At 39.0% G+C, this 24784-nt stretch overlaps 1 protein-coding gene across 1 annotated transcript in view; it reads right to left on the bottom strand.

Annotated features, from left to right (window-relative positions):
• LOC309387755 (uncharacterized protein) overlaps positions 1-24032 on the bottom strand; it is a 225806-nt gene extending 201774 nt beyond the window's left edge. Inside the window, exon 1 of the mRNA XM_081944511.1 lies at positions 23799-24032. Within this exon, the coding sequence (XP_081800637.1) occupies positions 23799-23888 (90 nt within the window). The 5' untranslated portion in view covers positions 23889-24032. The remainder of the gene's footprint in view (positions 1-23798) is intronic.
• Between the last annotated feature and the right edge of the window lie 752 nt (positions 24033-24784).

The raw sequence follows: 24784 nt of genomic DNA, 5'->3' as shown, positions 1-24784 counted from the left end.
ATCTTAATTAAAAGTACCACTGCAATACAGATAGTCCTACTCTTTACAAGTGTTCATTTATTGACCAACAGCGCTAAAAAAGTGACATGACCATTTTTCACCCTTATGACTGTTGCAGCATCCCCGTGGTCATGCGATCAAAATTCAGATACCTGGGAACCGACTCATATTTATGACGGTCGCAGTGTCCTGAGATCATGTAATTACCTTTTGTACTTTTCTAATAAGCAAAGTCAATGGAGAAGCTAGATGCTCTTCACTGTGTTACTAACTCAATTAACAAATGTCTCATTTAGCAACAGAAATTTTGGGCTCAATTGTGGTTGTAAGTCTAGGACACAGGTGTCAAACTCGCCGTGTCACGGTGCCGTCACATAACGTATCACAATTTTTTTTCCTTCATGGAGCTGGGGTGGGCGTGGCCTGTGCAAGATGCATCCAGCCCACTGGCCGCCAGTTTGACCCCCTTGCTCTAGGACTACTTGTATGAACTTCTTATAGTGGAACTACCGTGTTATATTTGATCCTAACACATTCTAAACTAAACATTAAATCAATACATTAAGAAACAGTATATTCACATATTGTTTTAAAGAAAGCCTGGATTTATACATACAATTCTGTTAAGCTTTGAAATATGAAATCAGGGATATGACCCGAATGTATGGGTATTCTACAGTTACATTATCTAGCTTTCTTGATTACAGTATAACCATTTTATAAGTGAATAATCTATATTGTTTTGGCAGTTTTCCATCTACTGACTTTATGGTACAAACATCACTGAGCAGCAAATTGTTATTTTATCTTTCTCTAGGTTTGCATGCTTAGCCAGTTGTCATTCCACATGCCTCAGGTGGTCCATGGCCAAGAGTGCTTTTTATCAGCTTTACCTGATACTCCAGCTGCATTCTTTCCTAGATAATAATGATCTAAACCTGCCATATGCTACTGGTTACCTCCAGGTTTAATTTCTGTAATGCACTCTACACAAGACTGCTGTGTGTGTCAATCAAAAACTTCAACTGGTACACAAAAGTGCAGCCAGATTGGTCTCCACTGCATTATACAGAGACCACATTATACCCTAATTAAATGTATTTGGTCAAAGACCAAAATATCAAATGCAATACAGTCAGAAAAAAGAAAGTGGGGGGGAGAGAGATACCAGGAAATTATTCAAATTCCAGATCTATTCAGGCAGAAATAAATCACCCATCAGACATAGCCAATATTAAAACCAAAACCTTCTCGTTGCTGTCATAATCAGACAGGATTTGGCAACCCTCTTGGAAGTGTACGTTTGCTAATAAAAACAGAGCATTCTCATCAGGCCAGCCTACAATTGGGAAGTTTAAAAAAGGCTAATAATTCAGAGCACCAAAGCTGATTGAAAGGAGAAGCCAGAGGACAAAGTGAAATTATCTTGATTGCCCTGTTTGGGAAAGGGTTTAGGTAATTTAGCGTATTGTTACGCATTCCCTCCAAGGCCACTGTCAGCAAGGTAATGGATTTGGCTAATGAAAACCTCTTCTGAGCAGGACAGAAACAATATTAGGTAAGAAAGATTAGCACAAAACCCATCTTTAATGGAAGACCTTGGAAAACCAGGAGAAGAGATGCTGCCTAGGAAACCATCAGAAAAGAGAGGCAAGAGCCCCCAAGGGTCAAAGACACAAATCTAGGAAGCAACCACAATAATGGATCAAGCCATGAAAAATGATGGTGGAAAGTTTATACTTTCAGACTTGCAAGATTCTGTTAATGTAGCCTTACAATAAAGTAAAATTACAGGAAATCCTTGACTTACGACAATAATTAATAATAAAAGAACCTTTGGGACAACCATGACTTAGATGACTAAGAATCTCCGTAGATATTCATTAAAAGGGATGATTTATATCACAGATCGTTAAATTTTGGATAGGACACAACTGAAATTTCAAAAGCATCTCTTGCATTCACATCCAGTGGCTACAAACCATTAGGTTTTCCAGGCACAAAATGCCTATTTTTGAGAAGGAAAACTAGAGATGTTTCTCTCTATTATTACAATTAATCCCACTAAATGCTTCCAAAATCCCTCAGCTTTTCTTTGTTTTTCCCCAGTTAAATGGGTCATACTGTAAGTCCAAACAACCAGTCATCATTCTCACATTCTTGTAAGTAAATACAGAAGGCTTCCTTCCCTTTTATAAATTAACCGATCCTTAATTAAAGTCAGGTTGTGGAAAATATTGATGGGTGCCAAGGAACTCTGTGCTTGCAGAAATTGCATGGAGAGTGCCAATTTAGACACATTGGAAATATCATATTTTTTGGAGTATAAGTCGCACCATTTTCCTTCAAAAAAGAGGCTGAAAATCTGGGTGTGTCTTATACACTGAATATAGCATTTTTTTGCCTCCTGAAACCCCGCCCCCTTCACCAAAATGGCCATGCATAGCTTTTAGGAGGCTTTCAGAGGTGCTCCTGGGGGCTGGGGAGGGCAGAAATGAGAGAAAAATACGCAATTTTTTGCTCAATTTTGCCCCCCCCCCCCCCAGCCTCCAGGAGCACTCTATAATCCTCCTAAAGGCTAAGCATGCCCTTTTTTTGTGAAAAAACGGGGCATTTTTTGCTCGTTTTTTTGGGAGCCCTCCCCCCCCCAGGAGCACTCTACAAGCCTCCTAAAAGCTATTCATACCCTTTTTTTGAAAAAAAAATCCGGGCCCATTTTTGCAAAAAACAGGCTGTTTTGGGGAAGTCTGCAGAGTGCAAAAACTTTTTTTTTAATTTGCCCTTTCAAAATCTTGGTTCGTCTTATACTCCAGTCCGTCTTATACTCCAAAAATATACTGTAGTTTGAATAGCATATTTATACAGAGATATTTGAAACTGATTATGATTTCGAAGCCCAGAACATCATACCCAACATTCCCTCCTCCTATTTCTCTCAATGACTATCATGAGAGAAATTATCTTCTTCCAGAGTTGCATGGAAATCCAAAAAAAGGAAGAACTTCTAAAGAAGCAGAGAGATGTTGTGGTTACAAAAGGTCAGAATCACTTGATCCAAATAATATTCAAAACACATATACTACACCCCCCCACACACACACACTGAAAAGAAGGGCAATATTGAATGAATTTGGGAATTCACAAACATAACACAAACCATTTAATATGACTTTTCATTCTCATAAAATAGCCTAAAGATTTCTGTTTTCAAAAACTAGTATGACCAGTATACAGGCACAAATCCAACAGGTATGCATACATTTTTATTTCTATCTCACCTTTATTATTTTTATAAATAACTCAAGGCAACAAACATACCTAATACTTCTTCCTTCTCCTATTTTCCCCATAACAACAACCTGTTAAGTATGAGGGGCTCAGAGAGAGTAGCTGGCCTAGGGTTACCCAGCTGATTTTCATGTTTACAGTGGGACTAGAATTCATGGTCGCTTGATTTCTAGCCTAGTGCCTTAAACACTTGACCCAAATTCATGTTAAAGTGTAATATGACTTTGAAAAGTTAGCTGCAACTATAGATACTATGTAATGAACGTCATCCATGGTGCTGAATATACCTCTCTTCAAAGTACTAGAAGCAAAATTAGTTTGGCATGTACAATATATGTATAAAAGATGGAAGATGGAGATGGAGATTTTAAATAACTCATTTATCTTGAGGAAGATCTAGACATTTCAGTCAATATATTCATTCATATGGCATACTGAGAATGAGAATACAGGCATGCCATTTAGCAACAGCCAGATTACAGATGACAAGAAAGGTCAGCCTTCTGTTCCAAAAAAAGGGGGGGAGCTTACAGTAATTAGAAATCTTTTTTTTTTGGCAGACTCCTAGAATGGGTTTTCTTTTCTCCTATTCTTGCATGGTCCTCTGTTTGACTTTCAGCTCTGACAAGTTTAAACTGATTGGGATAAATCCAGTTCTACATGCTATCTATTAAAAGTCTTAAGTCTAATACTACAGGCAGAATGCAGCAATACCCTGGAAACCTTTATTACCAATTTTACTTATATTTTAAGCAATGTGTTTCACTGATTGAAGTATCACCATCCTTTTGCTGTTTCAATCTTGGAAACAATAACGGTCTTTCATTAAGCTGATTTATCTCAGCTAAGTATCATTATTTGTGCAGCGATGGTTAAATCTCAGGCATTCAGAGTCCTGCAGATCACATTACTAAAAGCAAGAACACAGTTTTTTCACTCCCAAGTTCGAGACTGCCTGGCTCACTCTTAAAACAAAAGAAGGTAAAGGACGAGAACAAAAGTCACAAATAAGTATTGGGAAAAATTAAGAAGGTATCAGAAATGGCATGCAGTAGAGGGGTACAATGAGAAAGTATCAGGTTTAAGGAAAGCAATTATTCAAGGAATTCCACAGTGTGTACATTCTTACATGTAAGAGATTTGTGTATAACTTCACAAAAATTAAGTTAGGTAAGTAATTAAAAGAGATCTATAAAGCTAAATGAAGCTGTATATTCAGATACAAATGCGAACTACATAAAAAATAGTTAATTAATAATGACTTATTGCAGCTTTTAAAAAGTTCACATGCATTACCTTTCTTGTTGCTGTTCCTTGGTTTAAATTATTTGTTCCTTCCTCCTCCTATTTTCCCCCACAATAACTCTGTGAGCTGAGTTGGGCTAAGAGAAAATGACTGACCCAAAGTCACCATCTGACTTTCATGCCTAAAGTGAGACTAGAATTCAGTCTCCTGGCCTCTAGCCTAGTGCCCTAACAACTAGACCAATTCCTAGATTCACCACTATACCTATTAAAGCAAACCTAGCAATTATATAGTAATTCAGCACTAGTACTTAATAGGTACGCTATACTTATTAAAGCAAACTTTCCAGCAATTATTCAGTATATAGTAATTCAGCACTTAAAATAGGGAAGCCATATAATCTGTTTATAACTCAAATTTGGGAAATTGTATATGCAATACAGTATTACCAGAAAGTTGGATACAAATTCAGGAGGAGTAAGTTCTAATTCCATACAAATCAAATGTTGACCATAAAGTGCAATGAGGACTACAGCTTTTTTGAAAGGAAAAATGTGCAATTTTTTTTTCTAGAAAGAGTGGATCTGTAACTGAAGGTATCTTTTTTCCCCCTTTTTGTGGAGTTAATTCTCCATTAAAGCTTCACGGAGACACCTTTCTTCTCTTTTGCCACTGATAGCTACTTGGATTTTTCTTCTTTAAGATGCATAGGATACTGTATTATTTCCCCAAATGGTTACGTTATACCTTGCATAAATTTCAAAAGATATATAGACCACCAGAGGAGAACTACACATCTGCTTTTCCTCCCATTCTGATGCTAGAAGGAAATTATGCCATCCTAAATCTTGCTGTATTCACATTGTGTCCTTACCACATGCTTGGAATGAATCCATACTGCATTGCAGTCCATAAAGCTTTAATGTGTACATTTAAGGGACATGACTGGTGGCATTCTCAGCTGAAATTCCAGCTTGCTAAATATAATTCATTGTGTAAAAAATCTCCTCAATTTGTTATGTACAATGCCTTATTTTTCTTTCTTCTTTCCCATCATTATGTCAATTAATTAAATGGTTTCCTCCGCCCCTTCTAACTAAGGGTTGGTTATTCACTTATTTAAGCTATTAACCAAGTGCCAGCATTTTTGCACCTCTTCTATTTGTATCCGGTATCAACTGGATCAGCACAGCCAAGATGTAGTCACTGGGCCAGTGTTGTTGAAGAGTGTGAGAAAGAGCTTTTGTTGTGGAGTCCAATGGGAAGGTATACACTACCCTAAAATATAGTGAGGACACAGCCTCTTGAGATGGGTTATAAGGTAAAAATAACTTTCAGCTGCAAACTACCTTTTTAAAAAAAGCATATATGAGAAAAGAAAGCCAGGTCGTAGGCCTTCATGCAGCAACGGTAATCTGGAAGAGAATCCCTCACCACACAAATTATAGTTTTGTAAGGAATGAATCCTTTCAATTATACTTTGGCTGTGTACATTTAGGATCATCACTATACAGATCTACCCACTAAAAAAAAAGCCAGAGTTCTAGCCATGTTTGCAGACAAACTAGTTTCAGAAAAAAAGCCCAGGAACTGGACTGAAGAGGATATTCCAATAATATGCTCAAATGGAGGTTTTTAGCAGATAACAATCTGTGTGAATGCAGAGAGATGCAGAGCCCAGCCTATCTGATGGCATGTTGGCTACTACCAATAACAAGTACTGAAAATGACTTATTTTTGGCCAATGAAAAAAGCAAGAAGGTAGCTTTATTCTGGCAGTCTCAATTTTCATCTAGATCTGGAAGGGGAAAAAATTACAATAGAATCAATGGGAAGAGCAGATTCTTGCTGTCAACTGCTTTGTTTCAAGCTGCTTTCTTCATGCACCGCAGATTATTTATATACGTATCAGATTTAGAAACTGCCCATCTGCCTAATAGGGCCAGAGCAACTGAAGGCTCTCTTCCTGAATTCCACCAATCCAAATTCTTTAACTGAGGAAGTCCATAACATAACCAATGAAAGGTCTTGAAGCAGGATAAGGGGGAAAACACTATTATCTATATCTATTTCCAAAAATCAGGTAACTAAAGGAACTTTTTGGATTCTTCAGCGATGGCTGATGGTAAGATATAAGCACTGGGACAAGGATATATACTAGGGAAATGATATAGTAGCAGGTTTTTTTTTTAATTGGGGCAAAAATGGAGCGACCATAGTGTCATGCCAAAACAGAAATATTCAATAATAATTTACAGACTGGAAGAACTAGATTTTTGTAATATAAATTCTGCTTAAAAGGAATAAAATGAAGTGTGACCCACTAATATTTATTCATTTGTGAAACATTTCAAAGAAGAAAAAGTATGGTTTTCTCTCACTTGTGGGTAACAACCAAGGTGTAATCACCATGCTTCCTTCTCAACTGGAGTAGAATCCTATTGTAGTCCAATTTTGGCTTAGTGGTTAGAGTGTAGTATTGCAGGCTACTTCTGCTGATCACTGGATGCCAGCAGTTTGGCAGATCGAATCTCACTAGGCTCAAGTTTAATTCAGCCTTCCATCCTTCCAAGGTTGGTAAAATGAGGACCCAGATTATTGGGGGCAATATGCCGACTATGTAAACCACTTAGAGAAAGCACTGTGTAAAAGCACTGTGAAGCGTTATATAAGTCTAAATGTTATTGCTATTATCATAAACTGACTATTATCCTATATATACTCTATTGTGCCTTTCATCATTTGTCTATCACAGACAATCTATTGTCTATCACAGACAATCTGTTGTCTGTTACATACTATCCACTGTTAGTTTGTTTGTGCTTTCAAGTCAATGTTCACTTTTGTTAGCTGCCTATACTAGTCACTGCAAGTTTTCTTGGCAAGATATTTTACAAAACTAGTTTGCCATTGTCTGCCTCCTAGGGCTAAGAGAGAATGTCTGGCTCATAGAGCTATTACATGGTCCTGATCCTTCAGTCTTAGTTTGTTTTTTAAAATGTAAGTATGAACTTGAAATCCAAATCAGAACAGTGCTTCATAACACTATGCAAGGAATATTCCATATGGAACCAAAACAAACTATTGTTGTAATAAATATATGCTATATTAGACTAACAACAAAGCATATTCGCCACAATATGAATCTTAGTGGAATGTAATTTAATTTATACTAAAACGTGTCTGTTAAAGAAGCATTATGTGTTCAGATCTACATAAGAAATATTAGATGACTTGGAAAATAACACTAGCGTTTATCCAGAGGTTTTGAAAATTCCTAATCTTTGAGGGGGAAAAAATTGTTACAGAACATTCAGACAGATTTACAGTTTCCAGGATTTAAACGTAACAAGCTGTTTTTTAAGTTAATGCCTTGTTCAACCCAAACAAATGCCATCATTACTTACTCAATTCCTATGAAGAATGCAACTGAACAAATTCACATAGCAGACCAACAGCGCTAACAAACAATAGTCATTTATTTATTTGAATATCATCACAAATCCCAATTTTCTAGCCTTCTGGGTGGATGGCATGAATTTCTGTCACTTAATCAACTGCTTATAGCAGGGTGTCAAACTCAAGGCTCGGGGGCCAGATCCAGCCTGCGGGGTGCTTAGATCTAGTCTATGGGGCCACCCTGGAAACAACAAAGGGCTGGCCTGCGGTACCTGTATCAGTGAATACGGAGCTCTGTTTTCACTGGCAGAGGGTTGCAGGAGGCCATCGTAGGTGAAAGCAGAGCTTGGGAGCCCATTTTCTCTGGCAGAGCACACAAGCCACCACAGGCACCCTCAACACGAGTGATGAGTTGGCCATGCCTACCCTGGCCACGCCCCCCCCAGCCCGAGGTCAATGAAATGAAGTTTGACACCCCTGGCCTACAGTATGAATTTCATATTAAACTAGTGGGCAAGAAGGGCTCTTTTTTGGCAATGCCTTTGCGATTGTTGCCAGTCAAGTTACACTAATTTTAATGTAGGCATTAACAAAGCCTAAAACAACTCTCAAGAAAGCCTAAGGCAATCTTTAAACTGCTCTGTTTGCTCAGTTGCAATACATATGATATTGGTTTGCTTTATTCACCTAATGTTATTGTTCTCACCAAGCACACTATTATTTGGCTAGTGCTACTTCTAGTTATTATCAGCAGTAAAATAACATTTTGACAGTCATATTAGGGTACCTCATTGTTTTAAAATTATTGCTGGCACACATTGCGAATTAATAATGTTAGGAACCACTGGGAAAGTTCTACACAATAAATTATAACAAATAAAGAAAAATAATATGGTCTGCAAGATAATTAGTAAAGTAAGGCCGATTTGCTGCATTTTTCAAGAACAGCTATCCTGGTTTATGGTTCTACTGTTTCTATGAGCCAATTGGATGGCTCTTACAACAATATTCCCATTAGATTCTTACAAAGCCAAGTACGGAATGTCATATATTTAACAAATTAATGTGAAAAGAACCAACAGCAGCATGACTTTTGCCATTTAAAATTATTTGCTTCTGTTTACACTACAGTGATAATTAATGGGTTTCATATTGTGCTACTGGCAATCTGTTAATAGAAGAATTCTGCTTGGGTAAAATTATGTCCCATTTCTGAACATAAAATGAAACAAATAGGAAAATCAAGATTTGAAGCCATATTTATATGGGCATTCAATTATTGTGTAGTTAACCACAATTACATCCCATAAATATATGTAAATGTCATTCTATAAATGAATGTTAATTATTTTACTTGCCAATTTCCCAACTTCAAGGGTAGCAGCTTGAAGTAGCTACCATGATCAATAAGATCCAGTCTGCTTAAAATGATTTTATAATTAAACAGATTTGCTTGATTTAGTTGATCCAAGATATTTGTTGCCTAAGGAAATGGCAAAATGATTCTTGCAAAAAATGTATCACAAAAAAAAATGTGTAGAAATATATTGAAAGGAAAACTGAATCTTTTGTGTTGATACAAACACATCCAAGAAATTCAGACATATTTTGCAAACATCCAAGCTTTTCTACTGCTTTTGATTTGGCAGTTTAATTCTCAGATTACCCTTTGACATTTGCTGGTGTAGCAATATAGTTAAGCACTCCAAAAACATTAATCCAAGATTAATCCAAACATTAGTTCCATATTCTTAAGAGCTGAGACATCTTATAAAAAGGAAAAAATGACAGCAGGGACACATGCAAAGTAGTGGTTAGGTAGGTTCAGAAAGCCAGTAATTTTTTCCTATAAATTACTCTTGCTTATGATTTGTCATTTTTTAGTTTATATAATCAATTCTGTTGCTGCTGAGCAATACACTTTTAAATAGCCTCAGTAGCTACCTTCAGCTTTATATAAAGGAAAAATTACTTGTAACTTGAAAATGTATTTTACTCACATGTATTGCTGGTCCTACAGGGAAATTCAATAGTCTTTAAATAAGATCAGTAATAAAATATGAACACACTGATTTTTTCTTTCTTTGTGGGCTATTTTATGATTTGTTAGAGCGAGAATAGGGAGGATCACCAAGGTCTAGAATGGATGGAAGCAACCTCTTCCAATAAATGGTGCTCTGTTAACTATGATTCTCTTTTTAAGACTTGAAAGTGTAAATCCCCGAGAGTAAATATTTTGTGACAGTATCCACAATATGGTTTCAAAATCAGAGATATATATACAAAACATTTGTCTGCTGATACATTGTTTTGCAACCTTAACCATTTTTATTAACCAAAACATTACAAGTATGTAAAGTGTGTGTCGCCAATTACTTCAATATATAATTTTTTTAAAGTATGAGTCATTGTTATAAAAACACCTTATAGACAAATTATCATTTAACTTAATAGATTTAAAAAAATACAAGTTGAAATAACTCTAGACATACATATCAGTGGTGGGATTCAAAAACTTTTACTACTGGTTCTGTGGGCATGGCTTGGTGGGCCTGGCAGGGGAAGAATACTGCAAAATCCCCATTTCCTCCCGATCAGCTGGGACTTGGGGGGGGGCAGAAAATAGATGGGGATGGGGCCAATCAGAGGTGGTATTTACCAGTTCTCCGAACTACTCAAAATTTCCATTACCGGTTCTCCAGAACTGGTCAGAACCTGCTGAATACCACCTCTGATACATACATTATGCCAGTTTGGTTAGTGATTAAGGCACCAGGTTAGAAACTGGGAGACAGTGAATCCTAATCCCATCATGGGCACAAAACAAACTGGATAACCTTGAGCCAGTCACTTTCTGTCAACCCTAGAAAGGAAGTAATGACAAACAACTTCTGAAAAAACATTGCTAAGAAAACTGCAGGGACTTGTTTATGAGAATCAGACATGATTGAATGCGGGAAAATATGTTTAGGATTATCTGTATTGTAATTTTTTTTTACCTTTTGATATGTAAGCGCCTGGCTATATCTCAATGGCTGCTAATTTATAAACGGGGGTGGTGGAAAAATCACACATAGAAGCTACGCCATCCATACCATGCTCTCAAAATGACCAGCGTACCTACAAACTCAAAAGTTAAAAGACTTCTACTGTACAGTTTGAACTAAGTTTCCTTTGTTAGATACTTTGCAATAATAGTCCTCTTCTAAAAGTTCACATTTTATTTTGGGTCTCCTCAACCATGGCAGCATCGAGTCACGTGCATCTGTGTGGTCTTTCCTGGATACATCTATCAAATAGACAAGTTAAATAATGGGGCAATTTTTCTCACCTCATACTTGACATTGCAAACCTATTGTATCTTTCTTCTGCAGGGTCATATTAGGAATAAGAAATTGTAGTCTGCATTATTAGAATAGTGAGGGGAGGGAAACAGCAGATACATCAACTGGAGGTATTCAATTTGTCTTTGTCAAAAATCCAACATCTGCTCCAAGTTTAAATGTTAAAATAGCAAATTACCCATCATCCCATGATTGGCTGATGGCTTTTCTCGTCAGGCAGCACCATGGTTCAGTTCCATTCCACCCTCAACAAATACTGGAAAGGAATGTACATCAATATTCATTTAAAGGGCTATTGACAGTACTCTATCACTCCCAAACCTTCTTCACGTGTTTTTCCCTGGGGAACTGTCTAGATAGTCTCCATCTGTGACTTGCTCTCCATTACTTCAACCTCTAAAATCCAAACACAAGCACCATATGTTCTTTCTGGGCCAACAGTTTCTCTGGCATTCATCATATCTGTCATACTGAGCTCTGTTTCAACTCTTTGAAGGATCAATAAGAACTCTTTCAACTGCCACCACATGTGAAAAGTTCATTCTTTGGAATTAAACAACCAGCACCCCCCTTTTTTAAAAAAAGTAAACTATTCATTACAAATACTTGTGCAGATATCTGCTTATATCAGTCCTTATTCCTTAGCTGGTTATCAGAGAAATTGGTAATCCATATTATTTTTGACCAGAAAGAACAATTTATTGACTGAATTAGTTGGAGAAAATAATTTATTCAAACTACGAGGTATTGTAAGACCACAAACAAGCAAGCAAGCAAACAAACAAATAAACATACACAAGCTATATGTTTTCCTGTGATTGTATATTGCCCTAGATCCGTGATGGCGAACCGATGGCACCCATGCCACAGGTGGCACATAGAGCCCTCTCTGCGGGCACACAAGTCATTGCCCCAGCTCAGTTCTGCCATGCATGCATGCGCCCCTCCCTCCGGCCAGGTGATTTTTGGGTCTCTGCTGTGCATGTGTGGGGGTGAGGCACACGCATGGGATTTGCCTGCACATGCACAGGGGATAGGTTGCATGGGGAGTGCACAAGAATGTGGGGGGGGGGTAATGCGTGCATGCATGGGGGCCATGCAGGGGACACACACATTGCATTATGGGTGTGCGCCTGGCAGTGACGTGGGGTGAGGTTTATGGCTGGTGAGGCTGGTGACGTCATTAGGAAGGCAGGAAATGGGACCATGAGTGAAGGAGGCTGAGGCAGCCTCAGCCTCCTCCACACTTGGTCCCATTCCCCGCCTTCCTGAGTCAACATGAAGGGGACTGCAGAGCGCTCGCGCTCCGCAGTCCCCTTCATATTGACTCAGGAAGGCGGGGAATGGGACCACATGTGCCTTTTCCTTTTCCTTTTCTCTTTTCTTTTCTTTTCATGATAAGAGCGGTGAGGCTCTGCCTCCCCTGCCTCCCCTGACCGCACGCCCCTGGCGCCTGGGTATGCGCTTTCAGCACTCGGCGCCAAAAAGGTTAACCATCACTGCCCTAGATTTTCTGTCATGTGTCTTTCTTTCTTTATGCAGGAGAAAGTTTTTACCATCCCCAAGGACAGTATTTTTAAATATTATTCGATAAACATCGTCCTAGACAATTACTTCATTGGAATGAAACAATAAGTTGGGAGGAAAAGTATGAACTACCTATATATAAACATTAACAAAATATTTGAAAAAATAGGAGTTATTTCACAGAGTAGATGACAAATTAGCATAATGCACCAATATTTCTTCTTGTACTCACTATAATCATCGTGGGTAAAAGGGTAGACAGAAGTATGCTGGAGGTCTGCATAAATGCCTTCGTAGGTATAAACCAACGTATACATGTGTACCTTTTGATACAAGTAATGTTTGCAATACACTCCATTAATGGTTTCTTCTAAAAGTATTCATAGACAGAGAGGCAAGCGGTGGGCTGTGTAGGGAACAAATCGTACATATTTACTGGTATGTTAGGCATTTGATCATATTGTATTCATACTTCTCTCTTATTCCCATCGACAAACAGTATTTATATATCAGACCACTCTGTATTTGAATAGCAGATGCAAGCATAAAAACTGAGATGTTTGCTTTACAATCCACACATTATGTGCTTTTATAGTTATACGTATATGTAGTGTTCGCAAAATGCAAGTGCTTTTATTAAAATAGTTTAAATAACACAAGTCATTTTACAGATTTGTTTTAATTTCAGATTAGGTAGCAATGAGAATAAAAATGCAAGGTGACTTTCACTTTACCCAGGGTTATTTATTAACATGGAACTACACAACTTCACTAATATGCCTGTTTTATTCCCTTTTACCAAACTGCTATCATTAACATTTAGGAAAAGATCTCTACAGTCAATCTACTTATTTTCAGGGAAATAGTTTAAAATAAGTAGGAGTAGAACAGTGTGTGTAAAGGGTGCTTGAATCCTGGAGATTTTATTACTTTCAGTTTAATTTGAATGGAAGCTTCTTAAGATCATATGGGAAAAGTGCATTGGTATTTTCAATATTCTGATAAAACTTGACATTACTCAACCTCGAAGTATCTCCTTTCTTCATGTGTAAAACAGCAATTTTACTCAATTAGTACATTACAGGTAGCTCGGTTACAGGTAGTTTTGTCCTCAAATTTCAACTATTCATTTAACAATGGTACAAAGTTATGACATCCTCATAACTATGACAGAAAAAGTAATTAATGATCCACTCTCGAAATTATGACTGTTGCACGCTCCTGCAATCCCATGATTGCAATTCAGGCATTTGACAACTGGCTCACATTTATGACCATTGCATGTCTTGTAGTCACATGATAATAATGGCCGATCTTCCCAGCCAGCTTCTGACAAGCAAAGTCAATTGAGGAAGCTGGATTTGCTTAATGATTCACTAAACAATTACATTATTTACTTAATGACCATAGTCATTCATTTGATCATAGTAAAAATGGTCATAAAATCAGATCCAACCACATAATGACTCAGCCATGTTTTATCAGCTATCATGTCATTTAGCAACCAAACTGCAGTCTCAGTTGCAGTTGGGCAATTGAGGACCAGACACAAGTCACTTTTTTAGATTTCAAACAGTCATTACAGCTGCCAAAAAAAGCCAACACAGTTCTAGGCTGCATAAACAGAGGGATAGAATCAAGATCATGTGAAGTGTTAATACCACTTTATAATGCCTTGGTAAGGCCACACTTGGAATACTGCATTCAGTTTTGGTTGCCACGATGTAAATAAGATGTTGAGACTCTAGAAAGAGTGCAGAGAAGAGCAACAAAGATGATTAGGGGACTGGAGGCTAAAACATGAAGAACGGTTGCAGGAACGGTTATAGTGAAAAGAAGAACTAGGGGAGACATGATAGTAGTGTTCCAATATCTCAGGGTTTGCCACAAAGAAGAGGGAGTCACATTATTCTCCAAAGCACCTGAGGATAGGACAAGAAGCAATGGGTAGAAACTAATCAAGGAGAGAAGCAACTTAGAACTAAGGAGAAATTGCCTGATAGAACAATTAATCAGTGGAACAATTTGCCTCCAGAACTTATGCTCCAACAATGCAAATTTTTAAGTTGTTGGATAAGCATTTGTCTGAAATGATATAGGGTTTCCTACCTAAGCAGAGGATTGGACTAGAAGACCTCCAAGGTCCCTTCCAACTCCGTTATTCTATTCTATTAAACAAATGATCATAAATCAAAGACACTTCAATGATGGACAAGCTTCTTAAAACTGCCACCAAAGAAGTGGACACTGTGTCCCTTTAACCGTTCCTGACCATTATTTCCATCTCATCATTTGAGTCACACAGATGCCCACAAATGTATTCCTTCAATTTGGAGGAAAAAGAGTCAGATATCATTAAGTTTGGACTATGTGATGGATAAATCCAATTTCAGCTTGTGATATGTGAGGCCTAAGGTAACATATTGCAGCATCATTTCCTTATTGGGCTTCCAATCTCTGCTTAATTGTTGTCTCAATGGTTTGAGTATTGCGCTGATAGCAGTGTCTAGTTCAAGAAAATATCTGTGAATTAATACTATTAGTTTTATATCGCATCTTTATTTTATACAATGCAAACCAGTATACATAATGTTCTTTTGTAACACAACCTGTATCCCAAAGAATTACAACCATAAGTTTTCCCTACAAAGTTTGGATTTTGAATTTTTTTATTGATCAAATCCTGCAGTGACCTTTCTTCAACTAATATTTCATTTCTCTCTTATAATGATGAAACCATATCAGCTATCTAAATACAGGAAAGAAATGCCTTACTTTCATTCTTGCAGAATGACAATTGCTAGAAAATTTCAGGTCTTGAAACTTTTAACTTTGCCATCCTTTCCAAGGAACCCATCTTGCAATCTTCCAATACTGAAGATCAATAATGTGACTTAAGACGTTCCTGTGAAATTCCAAACCTGATTGCAATTTTCTTTCCAAATGCACTACCAATTGTCCTTAACCGGTTCACTTTTTTTTGACCCAACAATGGATAGCACTCATTCAAACCATAATAATCACCAAAAATAACTTGTGTTCGGTGAGGAATTTAAATTGCAGAGATTCCTTTGGCGGTCAAAAATTCAATCACAGGTTATTGTTTAAAGTGCAGTGATAAGTACCGTACTCACTACAAGTTTCCATTTCTTCAACAAAAGCAACACAACATTTTCCCCGAACAAATTTCTGCCAAAGTGAAAGAATAGATGCTAAAGAACATGCCACAACTTCCAGTATTGGCTTATAACTTTAGAAGCTTTTTCTTCTTCACAACAGGAGAAAGAACTGTAGTATATAAAGTTTACTTCAATTTGTACATTTTACAATAAACATCATACATATACCCTTCATTGAGCTTATAGTATTGAAGTTATTTGAGAACTTATGATTCCTTTTCAGCTTAAAGCCAAGTTGTACAGTACACATAAAAGGACAATTTCTACAATTCAACTAGACAAGACAATCAGAGCCATTACAACATTTTAAGGTACAAATATTAAAAATAGATCAACTTTCATTGAAAGCTAACATCTTTAATGAAGTTTTCCATGCACAACTGATAAAAGGCTTATGCTTCTTTTCTTCTACATGGAAATACCATAGTGAATAAATATTGTAATTCTATGCCAAGAGGATGCTCAAATAAATACCTGCACCTATGTTTTGTATTAAAGTGGAAAGACTTAAGGTGAGATACTCCAGTACAGAAATCACATAGCATGTTTTGTGGACCACATTTTGTAAGAAATCCATACAGTAGCTACTGTTAAATTCATCCTCCATGAATTTGTCCTATCCATTTAATATAGATGCTGACAGGCACCAGTCACATCTTGTGGGGCCAGATCTCTTTCCTAATCGTAATTAATTTCCTAATGATTCGTATGGGTCCAGCTTCGTTTAGTTCGATTCTGTCTTTTTTATTATAATGTATTTTATGATGCTTTTATTCAACTATTTTATTTACATTTTTAAGTCAAATGCTTTATATAATTTATTTAATATAATTTTAAAGATGGTTATCAATGACATGATACATAACAATATGAAACATCTAGTTAAAATAGAACCATTCTGTTTCCTAAAATGAAGATTTGACAACTCTATTTAAAAAATGATTGGAACATTAGAACCTTTAAAGAAGCTATAAGAAAAAAAAAACATAAATACAGGGGCACTATGAAAAAAGTTCAATTTGAGGTCTCAAGCATATTTATAAAGGTAAGACCTTTAAATAATTTAATTTCAAGTCTGTTACATTTTTAAGGATGATCAGCAGCAGCACTATCAACTGAGCTTCAAAATACACTATCAGCAATCAATGCGTCTGGCATTATGCATCTTAATTGATAAACCACCATAAACTGTATCAATGCAAAATTTCAAAGAGTCTTTAAGAACCTCCCCATATACATATTATTGAGTAAGTGCGATGAGGTAGATTTGGAGAATATGTGGTCTGTCAGGTGTTATTATCTTCAGTGGTGGGATTCTTTTTTTTTTACTACCAGTTCTGTGGGCATGGCGTGGCGTGGTGGGCATGGCAGGGGAAAGATATTGTAAAATCTCCATTACCTCCCCACTCCGGGGGAAGGATACTGCAAAATCCCCATTCCCTCCCAATCAGCTGGGAGTCAGGAGGCAGAGAATAAATGGGGGCAGGGCCAGTCACAGGTGGTATTTACTGGTTCTCCGAACTACTCAAAATTTCTGCTACCAGTTCTCCAGAACTGGTCAGAACCTGCTGAATACCACCTCTGATTATCTTCCAGTACCTAGGAAATCTCGACAGAAAGGCCAGTGAGGAAGAATGCTTAGAGATACTGGGTAGTTACAATCTCCCCATTCTCTAATTACAGCATGAAATTTTGTAAAAAGGTCTACTTCCTTTAAATTAAGAAAACCCCCACACCTTGTGGCTTAGATTTGTGAACTCAGTTATAATCACCAGATTATTTGATTCAGTCTTAGTTTTACTGTTCTCATCCATCTGCAATATGTATTCAGATATCTGTACAGATTTTCCAAAGCGTTCCCAAAAATTGTTGAAGGAAACAAGAGATATTTGTGGGCTATTCACATACTCATAAAATGCATATTAAGACCTAAGCCTTTCTGGATTTCCTCCAGTGGCTTCATAAGAGTATTTAAAAATGTGATATGTAGCCTTTTGCAAAGCAACAAATGCAAAGACCATCAAACAACAGTGTGTGATGAAAGCAAAGATAATATTAATAGTAACAGGAGCTTTGGGTGCAATCCCAAAGCAACTGGAATATGACTTGAACATCATTGGCATCATCAAAAGGTAGCTTTACTTGGAACAACTTACAATCTGCCACAATACACCATCAAATAACAACATTTGCTTATCCCAAATCCCTGGGAAGAATTTGATCGGTGGGTAAAAATGCCAAATCCAGTCTAACTGTGTAAACAATTATAACAATAAGTAGTTTAATATGCTTTCCAACTACCAGAAACTCTGAGTGGCACATAAATTTAATAAATTATTATTAGTTGTTGGGTATAGATCATTCCCTCTGGGAAAATGAGAGAACACAATCCAAGAAAGTAATTATTGGATTCTGTCCTTGAACTTCATCTCTTGGAATCAAGATCAGTGTTAAGTATCCCACAATTTCTTTCTTTTTCTCCATATCCTCCTTTCCTTTTTCAACAAAAATGACTCTTGGTGGTTTACAGCACAATAACAAAGTAAACACATAGAAGCTACTAAAAATTCAAATAAGCATGGAACAGCTCAAATGTGGCCATTCATTCCTATGTGTGGAACAACTCTGTCTTTATTAGTTCCCAAAAGCCAATAATAATTGAAGGGTGCCAATCACATTTTGAGGAGACAAACTGTTTCATAACATGAAGGCTATTGCAGAAAAATATTGCTTGTGAACCCTGGTCCCCTTCGACTCCCGTACATGGAGAACTATTAAAAGATATAGTTGGGAGGTCCACACTGGATGAGTAATGTAGGCCATCTCTATGAAGCGCTGGTTCTGCATCTTGACCTCAAGCTTAATAGCAATAGTACTTAGGCTTATATACCACTTCACAGTGCTCTACAGCACTCTCTAAGCCCGTGATGGCGAACCTATGGCACGTGTGCCACAGGTGGCACGCAAAGCCATTTGTTAGGGCACACGAGGCATTGCCCTGACAGATCCAGCGCACATGCGCTGTTTTTAAGACCATTTTTCGCCCTCCGGAGGCTTCCTTTTCCATGAAAAAACAGCCCTACAGGCGAACCGGAACTTCAGGAATGGACATCCGGTTTGCTTGTAGGGGCATTTTTCGCCCTCTGGATCTTCAGGAGACTTCCCTGAAGGCTCCGGAGGGCAAAAAACAGCCCTACAAGGAAACCAGAAGTCACCGTTCCTGAACTTCTGGTTTGCCCCTAGGGCTGGTTTTTCACCAGTTTTTCTGGGTTGCCCATAGGGCTGGTTTTTCAGCTCCTGAAGCCTCCGGGAGGCCTCCAGGGGGGGGGCAGAGAAGGCTGTTTTCACCTTCCCCAGACTCCTAGGAAGCCTCTGGAGCCTGGGGAGGGCAAAAAAAGCATGCCTAAAGCAGGGGGGGGGATACTGGCCGCACGTGCAGGTGCGGGGGAGGGTCGTGAATGCATGTGCAGGAGATCGTGCATGCATGCATGCTGGGTTGTGCGCATAGCATTATGGGTGTGGGCACACCTGCGCACAACCCCCCTGTGCTCCCCCCCACTTTTGGCATGAGATCCAAAAAAGGTTAGCCATCACTGTTCTAAGCGGTTTACAGAGTTGGCATATTGTCCCCAACAATCTGCGTAGTTATTTTACCCACCTCAGGAGGATGAAAGGCCGAGTCAACCTTGAGCCTAGTGAGATTCAAACTGCCAAATTGTAGGCAGCCGGAAGTCAGCAGAAGTAGCCTGCAGTACTCCACTCTAACCACTGCGCACTGAGGCTCACCATGGCTTAATATAATGCAGTGGTCATAGAATTGCTGCTATGTAACTATACAAACAAGTATACCCATATAGAGCACATTGCATTAATCCAGATGTGTGGTGATGACAACATGAATTTTAAAGTCCAAAAGAACCCTACTCTTTTCACTCATCAAGTAAAAAATCATGAATATTCTGATTGGCAGACAAAAGAACAGTTACATTGTGCCAATTTAAGCTCAATTATAGATTTCAGAACAAAAAAAAAATCCCACGCCAGCATCTTTAATGCTGTATTTGGGATGACACAGGACAAATAATCCATCCCCTTATCCTGGGCAATGAAAGAAACTTTGGATAAACGTCTAGCTCTTTAACTAAAGCCAATTGACAGAACAATGTTAAAACCATACTGAAATGATATTTTGGAAAAGTGATCTCTGAGAGGAATGGGGATGTTTCTAGCCAGGGCAATTGTGAGCTAGCTGGCCGGATAGTCCAGGGAGTATTTGCACAAATCCACAGTTCCATGAGAGCAACCTTCTTTAATGAAATCAATGAAGGAAGATTCTAAATGATTACTTTATGTCCCCTTTGCAGCTGCTTGGGCATTCTTCTTTGCTTCTGGCAGCATTCCAAGCCTCTGATTCTGTTGCCTTCTCTGGAACAAAATGAATTCTTGAGCCAACAGATCAGGGTAACTTTAACAACAACCAAGAGAAGCAAAACAAAACCCACAATTACTCAAGCATACAGAAAGCCAGCATATTTTATCCCTTCTGTAATAAATACTAGATTTTCAACAGAAAACGTGGGTCCTACCTAATAGAACTGGACAAAGTATTTCTTGGCTTCTGTACCCAATCCACATCTCTACAACTTATCAAACTGTAAAAGGCAGTGTGTGCAGCAATTTCTCACTGTGAGCTTGCCTGAGTTTCTCAGGAAACCTAGCTATTGTTGTTGTCTGTTGTGTCATTGGAGAGAAAGTACTACTCCATAACTGGCACTAATTCTCTAGAGAGAAGTAATCCAAACTTCATCATATAAGCGGCTCTAAAGTATTTAAGTAAAAACGTCTTTATCTGCCTTGCTTTCCAGCAATCCATTCTCTTTGTAGTAGTCTTGGAGAGTTAACGGTGCCTTTAAATAGCACAGCTTTATAACTGAAACCATTATACTGATTTACATTATTTTTAATAAATTATTGGGCATCTAAATTTGTTAAATATGATCAGGGATACACTGATTTTTTTATATATAGATATGAGAGAGGGGGGATGGGCAGGGAGAGATTATTCCTCACAGTCTGAGTCCTTCAGGTGCATTTTTGAAATCTCCAATTGGGCTTTTGTGTGTTTTGCACTGAGGAGTGGCTTCCATCTAGTCACTCTTCCATAAATTCCAACTTGGTGGAGAGCTGCAGTGATGGTTGTCCTTCTGGAACTCTGCCCCATCTCCAAGCAGGATCTCTGGAGTTCAGTCAGAGTGACCATCAGATTCTTGGTCATTACTCTTTCTAAGGCCCTTCTCCCCCCCCCATTGCTCAGTTTGACCAAGCGACCAGCTCTTTGGTTGTGCCAAACGCCTTCCATTTGAGAATTATGTAGGCCACTGTGATCTTAGGAACCTTCAGTGCAGCAGAAATGTTATTGTAGTTTTTCCCAGAGTTGTACCTTGCAATAATCCTATTTCTGAGCTTTGCAGGCAGTTTGTTTGACCTCATGGCTTTTGCTGTGCGACAGTGTGCATTGTCAGCTGTGACGAGAGGTGGTATTCTACCGGTTCAGACAGGTTCACCCGAACCAGTAGCGAAAATTGCAGGTGGCCCCACCCACCCACCCCAGCTCTACAGCATCCCATTTAGGCCCTTTTTTTTAGCAAAAAGCACACGCGCAGAAGGCTTAGCACATGCACACTCACATTTGCAAACCGGTAGGGAAGGTAAGTAAATACCACCCCTGGATGTGACGCCTTCTATAGAGAGGTGTGTCCTTTCCAAACCATGTCCAATCAATTCAATTTACCACATGTGGACTCCATTCAAGGAGTGAGCAACGATCAAGAGAAACGGGAGGCACCAGAATTTCAACAACTGCAGAATCAGGCTGCAGCATAACAAAATTGACAAAAGTGATGAGGATCTGAATACTTTCTGAATGCACTGTAGACAGACAGACAGATAGGACAGATATCACAAATACATTTTAAATATTGTGTGTGTGGATTGCATTTTTAAAACCCAGACAGCCAATGCATTGTGCCCCTTTAAAATGTTTTAGTGAAATTATTATACTATTTTTATAGCTGCCCAACTTACAAATAGAGACTCCAGGTGGCAAGATTAAATCTGGATCAATACAATACAAGAGTATAGCAAATTTCAGTCCAAGTCTAAACATTCTTGTAAAAACTTTGAAAATCTAATATTGACGAGAAAGAGAATACACTGTACTATGCAATCACGAAACACAGCTTTCCTATTAAGTCTGAAAAAAGTTCTCCACAGCAGACCTATTTTAGTTTATTAACTTATGTTCCAAAACGCAATCATGATGCTATGGTTGGTGATGTTAAATTAGAGAAGTGATTTGTGTTTAAAGGGACCACACATTTCGTTAAATAATGCAAATAATGTCATTTAATTAAAAATCGGTGTCCTACAGGTTAATATGAGAGGCTCAGCAAATTGTGTATGGCTATGGGGAGGACATGGTCTCTGAAAATGAAATAATTTTAAAATGAATGTAGTAGGATTCACACAATAGGTTTTGTTCTGAAACCACGGGATTTGGTATATGTCACGTTCGTGCTTCTTCTGCGCATAAAAAGGAAAAGAGACAATCTTGATTTACATAATGGCCTGTACAGATAGTAAAAAGTTAATAGGATGTATCTTGGCACAATCCACACAATATCTATAGGTTGTTTCAGCATTTGAAAAAAGCCTTCATTATTTATACCACTAAGGAGGAAAAGAGCAGTTTTAGACAAAAGAGTATCTCAAGGGAAAATGTAATCATTTTATGGGGAAACCAACCAATGTGGCAACATGCATTCCAACCAAAGTTAAAATTTCAACTCTGAAATATGTCCTTCAAAAACGGTGTTAAGGAATTTCTACCCTTTTCTATCTTTTTCTCCTTATGAGGCAAGCTCCCAGGTTCATGTTCTTCCTCCCCTCTCTCAAGTTGACAGTTTACCACAAACTGACAAATCTGCTCATGGATTAAAAGTAACACTCAACGCCCAAAGCCATTTTTAGGTTTTCTTTTCTCGTCCTGCCACTTATATGCAATGAAGGAGAAATCAAATTTCTGGAATGGGACAGATTTTTCCCCCTTTGCAGTTTCTGAAGGCAGATAAGCAGTGGCAGAAATTAACCTCTCCTGAGGTTATCTGTAGTAAAAGCATAAAAGATGCCCAATTTTGCAAGTCCAAAGACATTTTTGACATTTCATATGTCATGTCCTGAAAGTTCGAAGTTCTCTGCAGTTGCGATGTAACAGATCAAAGGTCAAGTATTTAAAATAGCTTTAACACCATTTCTTAGAGCAAGTGACACCTGTCAACCCCAGCCATGGAATCTGCCAGGGGGGGAGAATAAGCAGTGAACTCAAATCTCAGTTTGTTAGGAAATTCCCAGTGAGCTGAAATCTCAGTTTGTTAGCAGAAATTCCCAATGAGGTCAAACCTCAGTTTGTTGGAGGAAATTGCTAGGAAGTTCAAATCTCAGTTTGTTAGGAAATTCTCAGTGAGCTCAAATCTCAGTTAGGAAATTCCGGGATTACAATTGCCAGAAGCCAATGGCGTGGAGGGCATCGGAGGACCATCCGGGACCCTTTAGCAGTCCACCAAACAAACGAAGATGAGAAGAAACATAGGTATGTCATCTCAGATGGACACCTCGAATCCACTCACGCTGGTTTCAAACAACCACACTACACACAAACACACACACCTGCGAATCCACCTGCCACTTTCCCCCACTGGGAAGCTAGGCACTCTAAATAACCAAGGGGGAGAAGTGCGGGGACGCATCGCCTCTTACCTGTCGAGCCGAGGAAAGGAACCACAAGGTGACTGCGAAGAGGGAGGCAACTCTCCGGCCACAGCGTGACTGCCGTCCTGGCGCTGCCATGGTTTTAATCCACCCCTCTCGCTTCCAAGGGCGGGAAAAGAGGGAGGCGCGCAAAATCGTGCCCAGATCCTCTCCAATACCTCCTGCTCGAATCTTCGCCGTCCCTGATTCCCCGACGGGCGAGGCGGGGACTGGGACACGCGCGCGATCCGTGCGGCACCTGGGAAAAGCCTCGCAGGGGAAAAAACAAAACAAAATAAAACGTGCCCGATTTGCGCGTCTCGGCTCTTGGTGACCTCGGGGAGACGGGACGGGTGGTGGTGCTGCTTCTCGGTCCCCCCGTCCCCTCCGCCGGTTAGTCTGGTTGGGCGATGAGGGCGCAGGGAAAGCGGCGACCCAGCAGCGCTTCGCCGTGGGTGGGTAGGTGGGTGGGGGCTGTTTTCCTCTGACTTGGACTTCCTCGCTTTTAGCCGTAGCGGCGGAGTTCACTCGAGGCGCTACGCGTGGAGGAAAAAAAGCACGTTTAAAAAGAAGTATTGCAGGGCGGGCGAGTGGAAATGGGCGTCGCCCGTCTAACTTGCCTTAAAGAGATACCGCTGATTTCCCCTGAGGAATAGCCTCGTTGGATCGGAATTTTGACGCGCGCCGCTGGACCCCCGGGCAGCTCCTTTCACCGAGTCCCTATTTCATGCATGCGGAAAACGGGTGGCCGCTGCCCTCCCGCCTTTAACTGGAGAGTGGAGGGAGGGGAACCCCAAGCGGAGTTTACAAGAGGCGTATTTACAACTCCTTCACCTGCCCGTGACCTTGTAAGCGTACATGGAAAGCTGCTATGAAGTATTGTTTGTATAGCCCCCAAAATAGGCTTTGTGGAATACAGGCAGTCCTAGACTTACAACCACAATTGAGCCAGTGGGGAAATTCACAATTTTGTACTACCAGTTCTGAGGGCGTGG

Source organism: Natrix helvetica, assembly GCF_964273705.1.
Source record: "Natrix helvetica genome assembly, chromosome: 2".
Taxonomy (NCBI): domain Eukaryota; kingdom Metazoa; phylum Chordata; class Lepidosauria; order Squamata; family Natricidae; genus Natrix; species Natrix helvetica.
The sequence above is the reverse complement of the archived record's forward strand: the minus strand, read 5'-3'. Positions and strand labels throughout refer to the sequence as shown.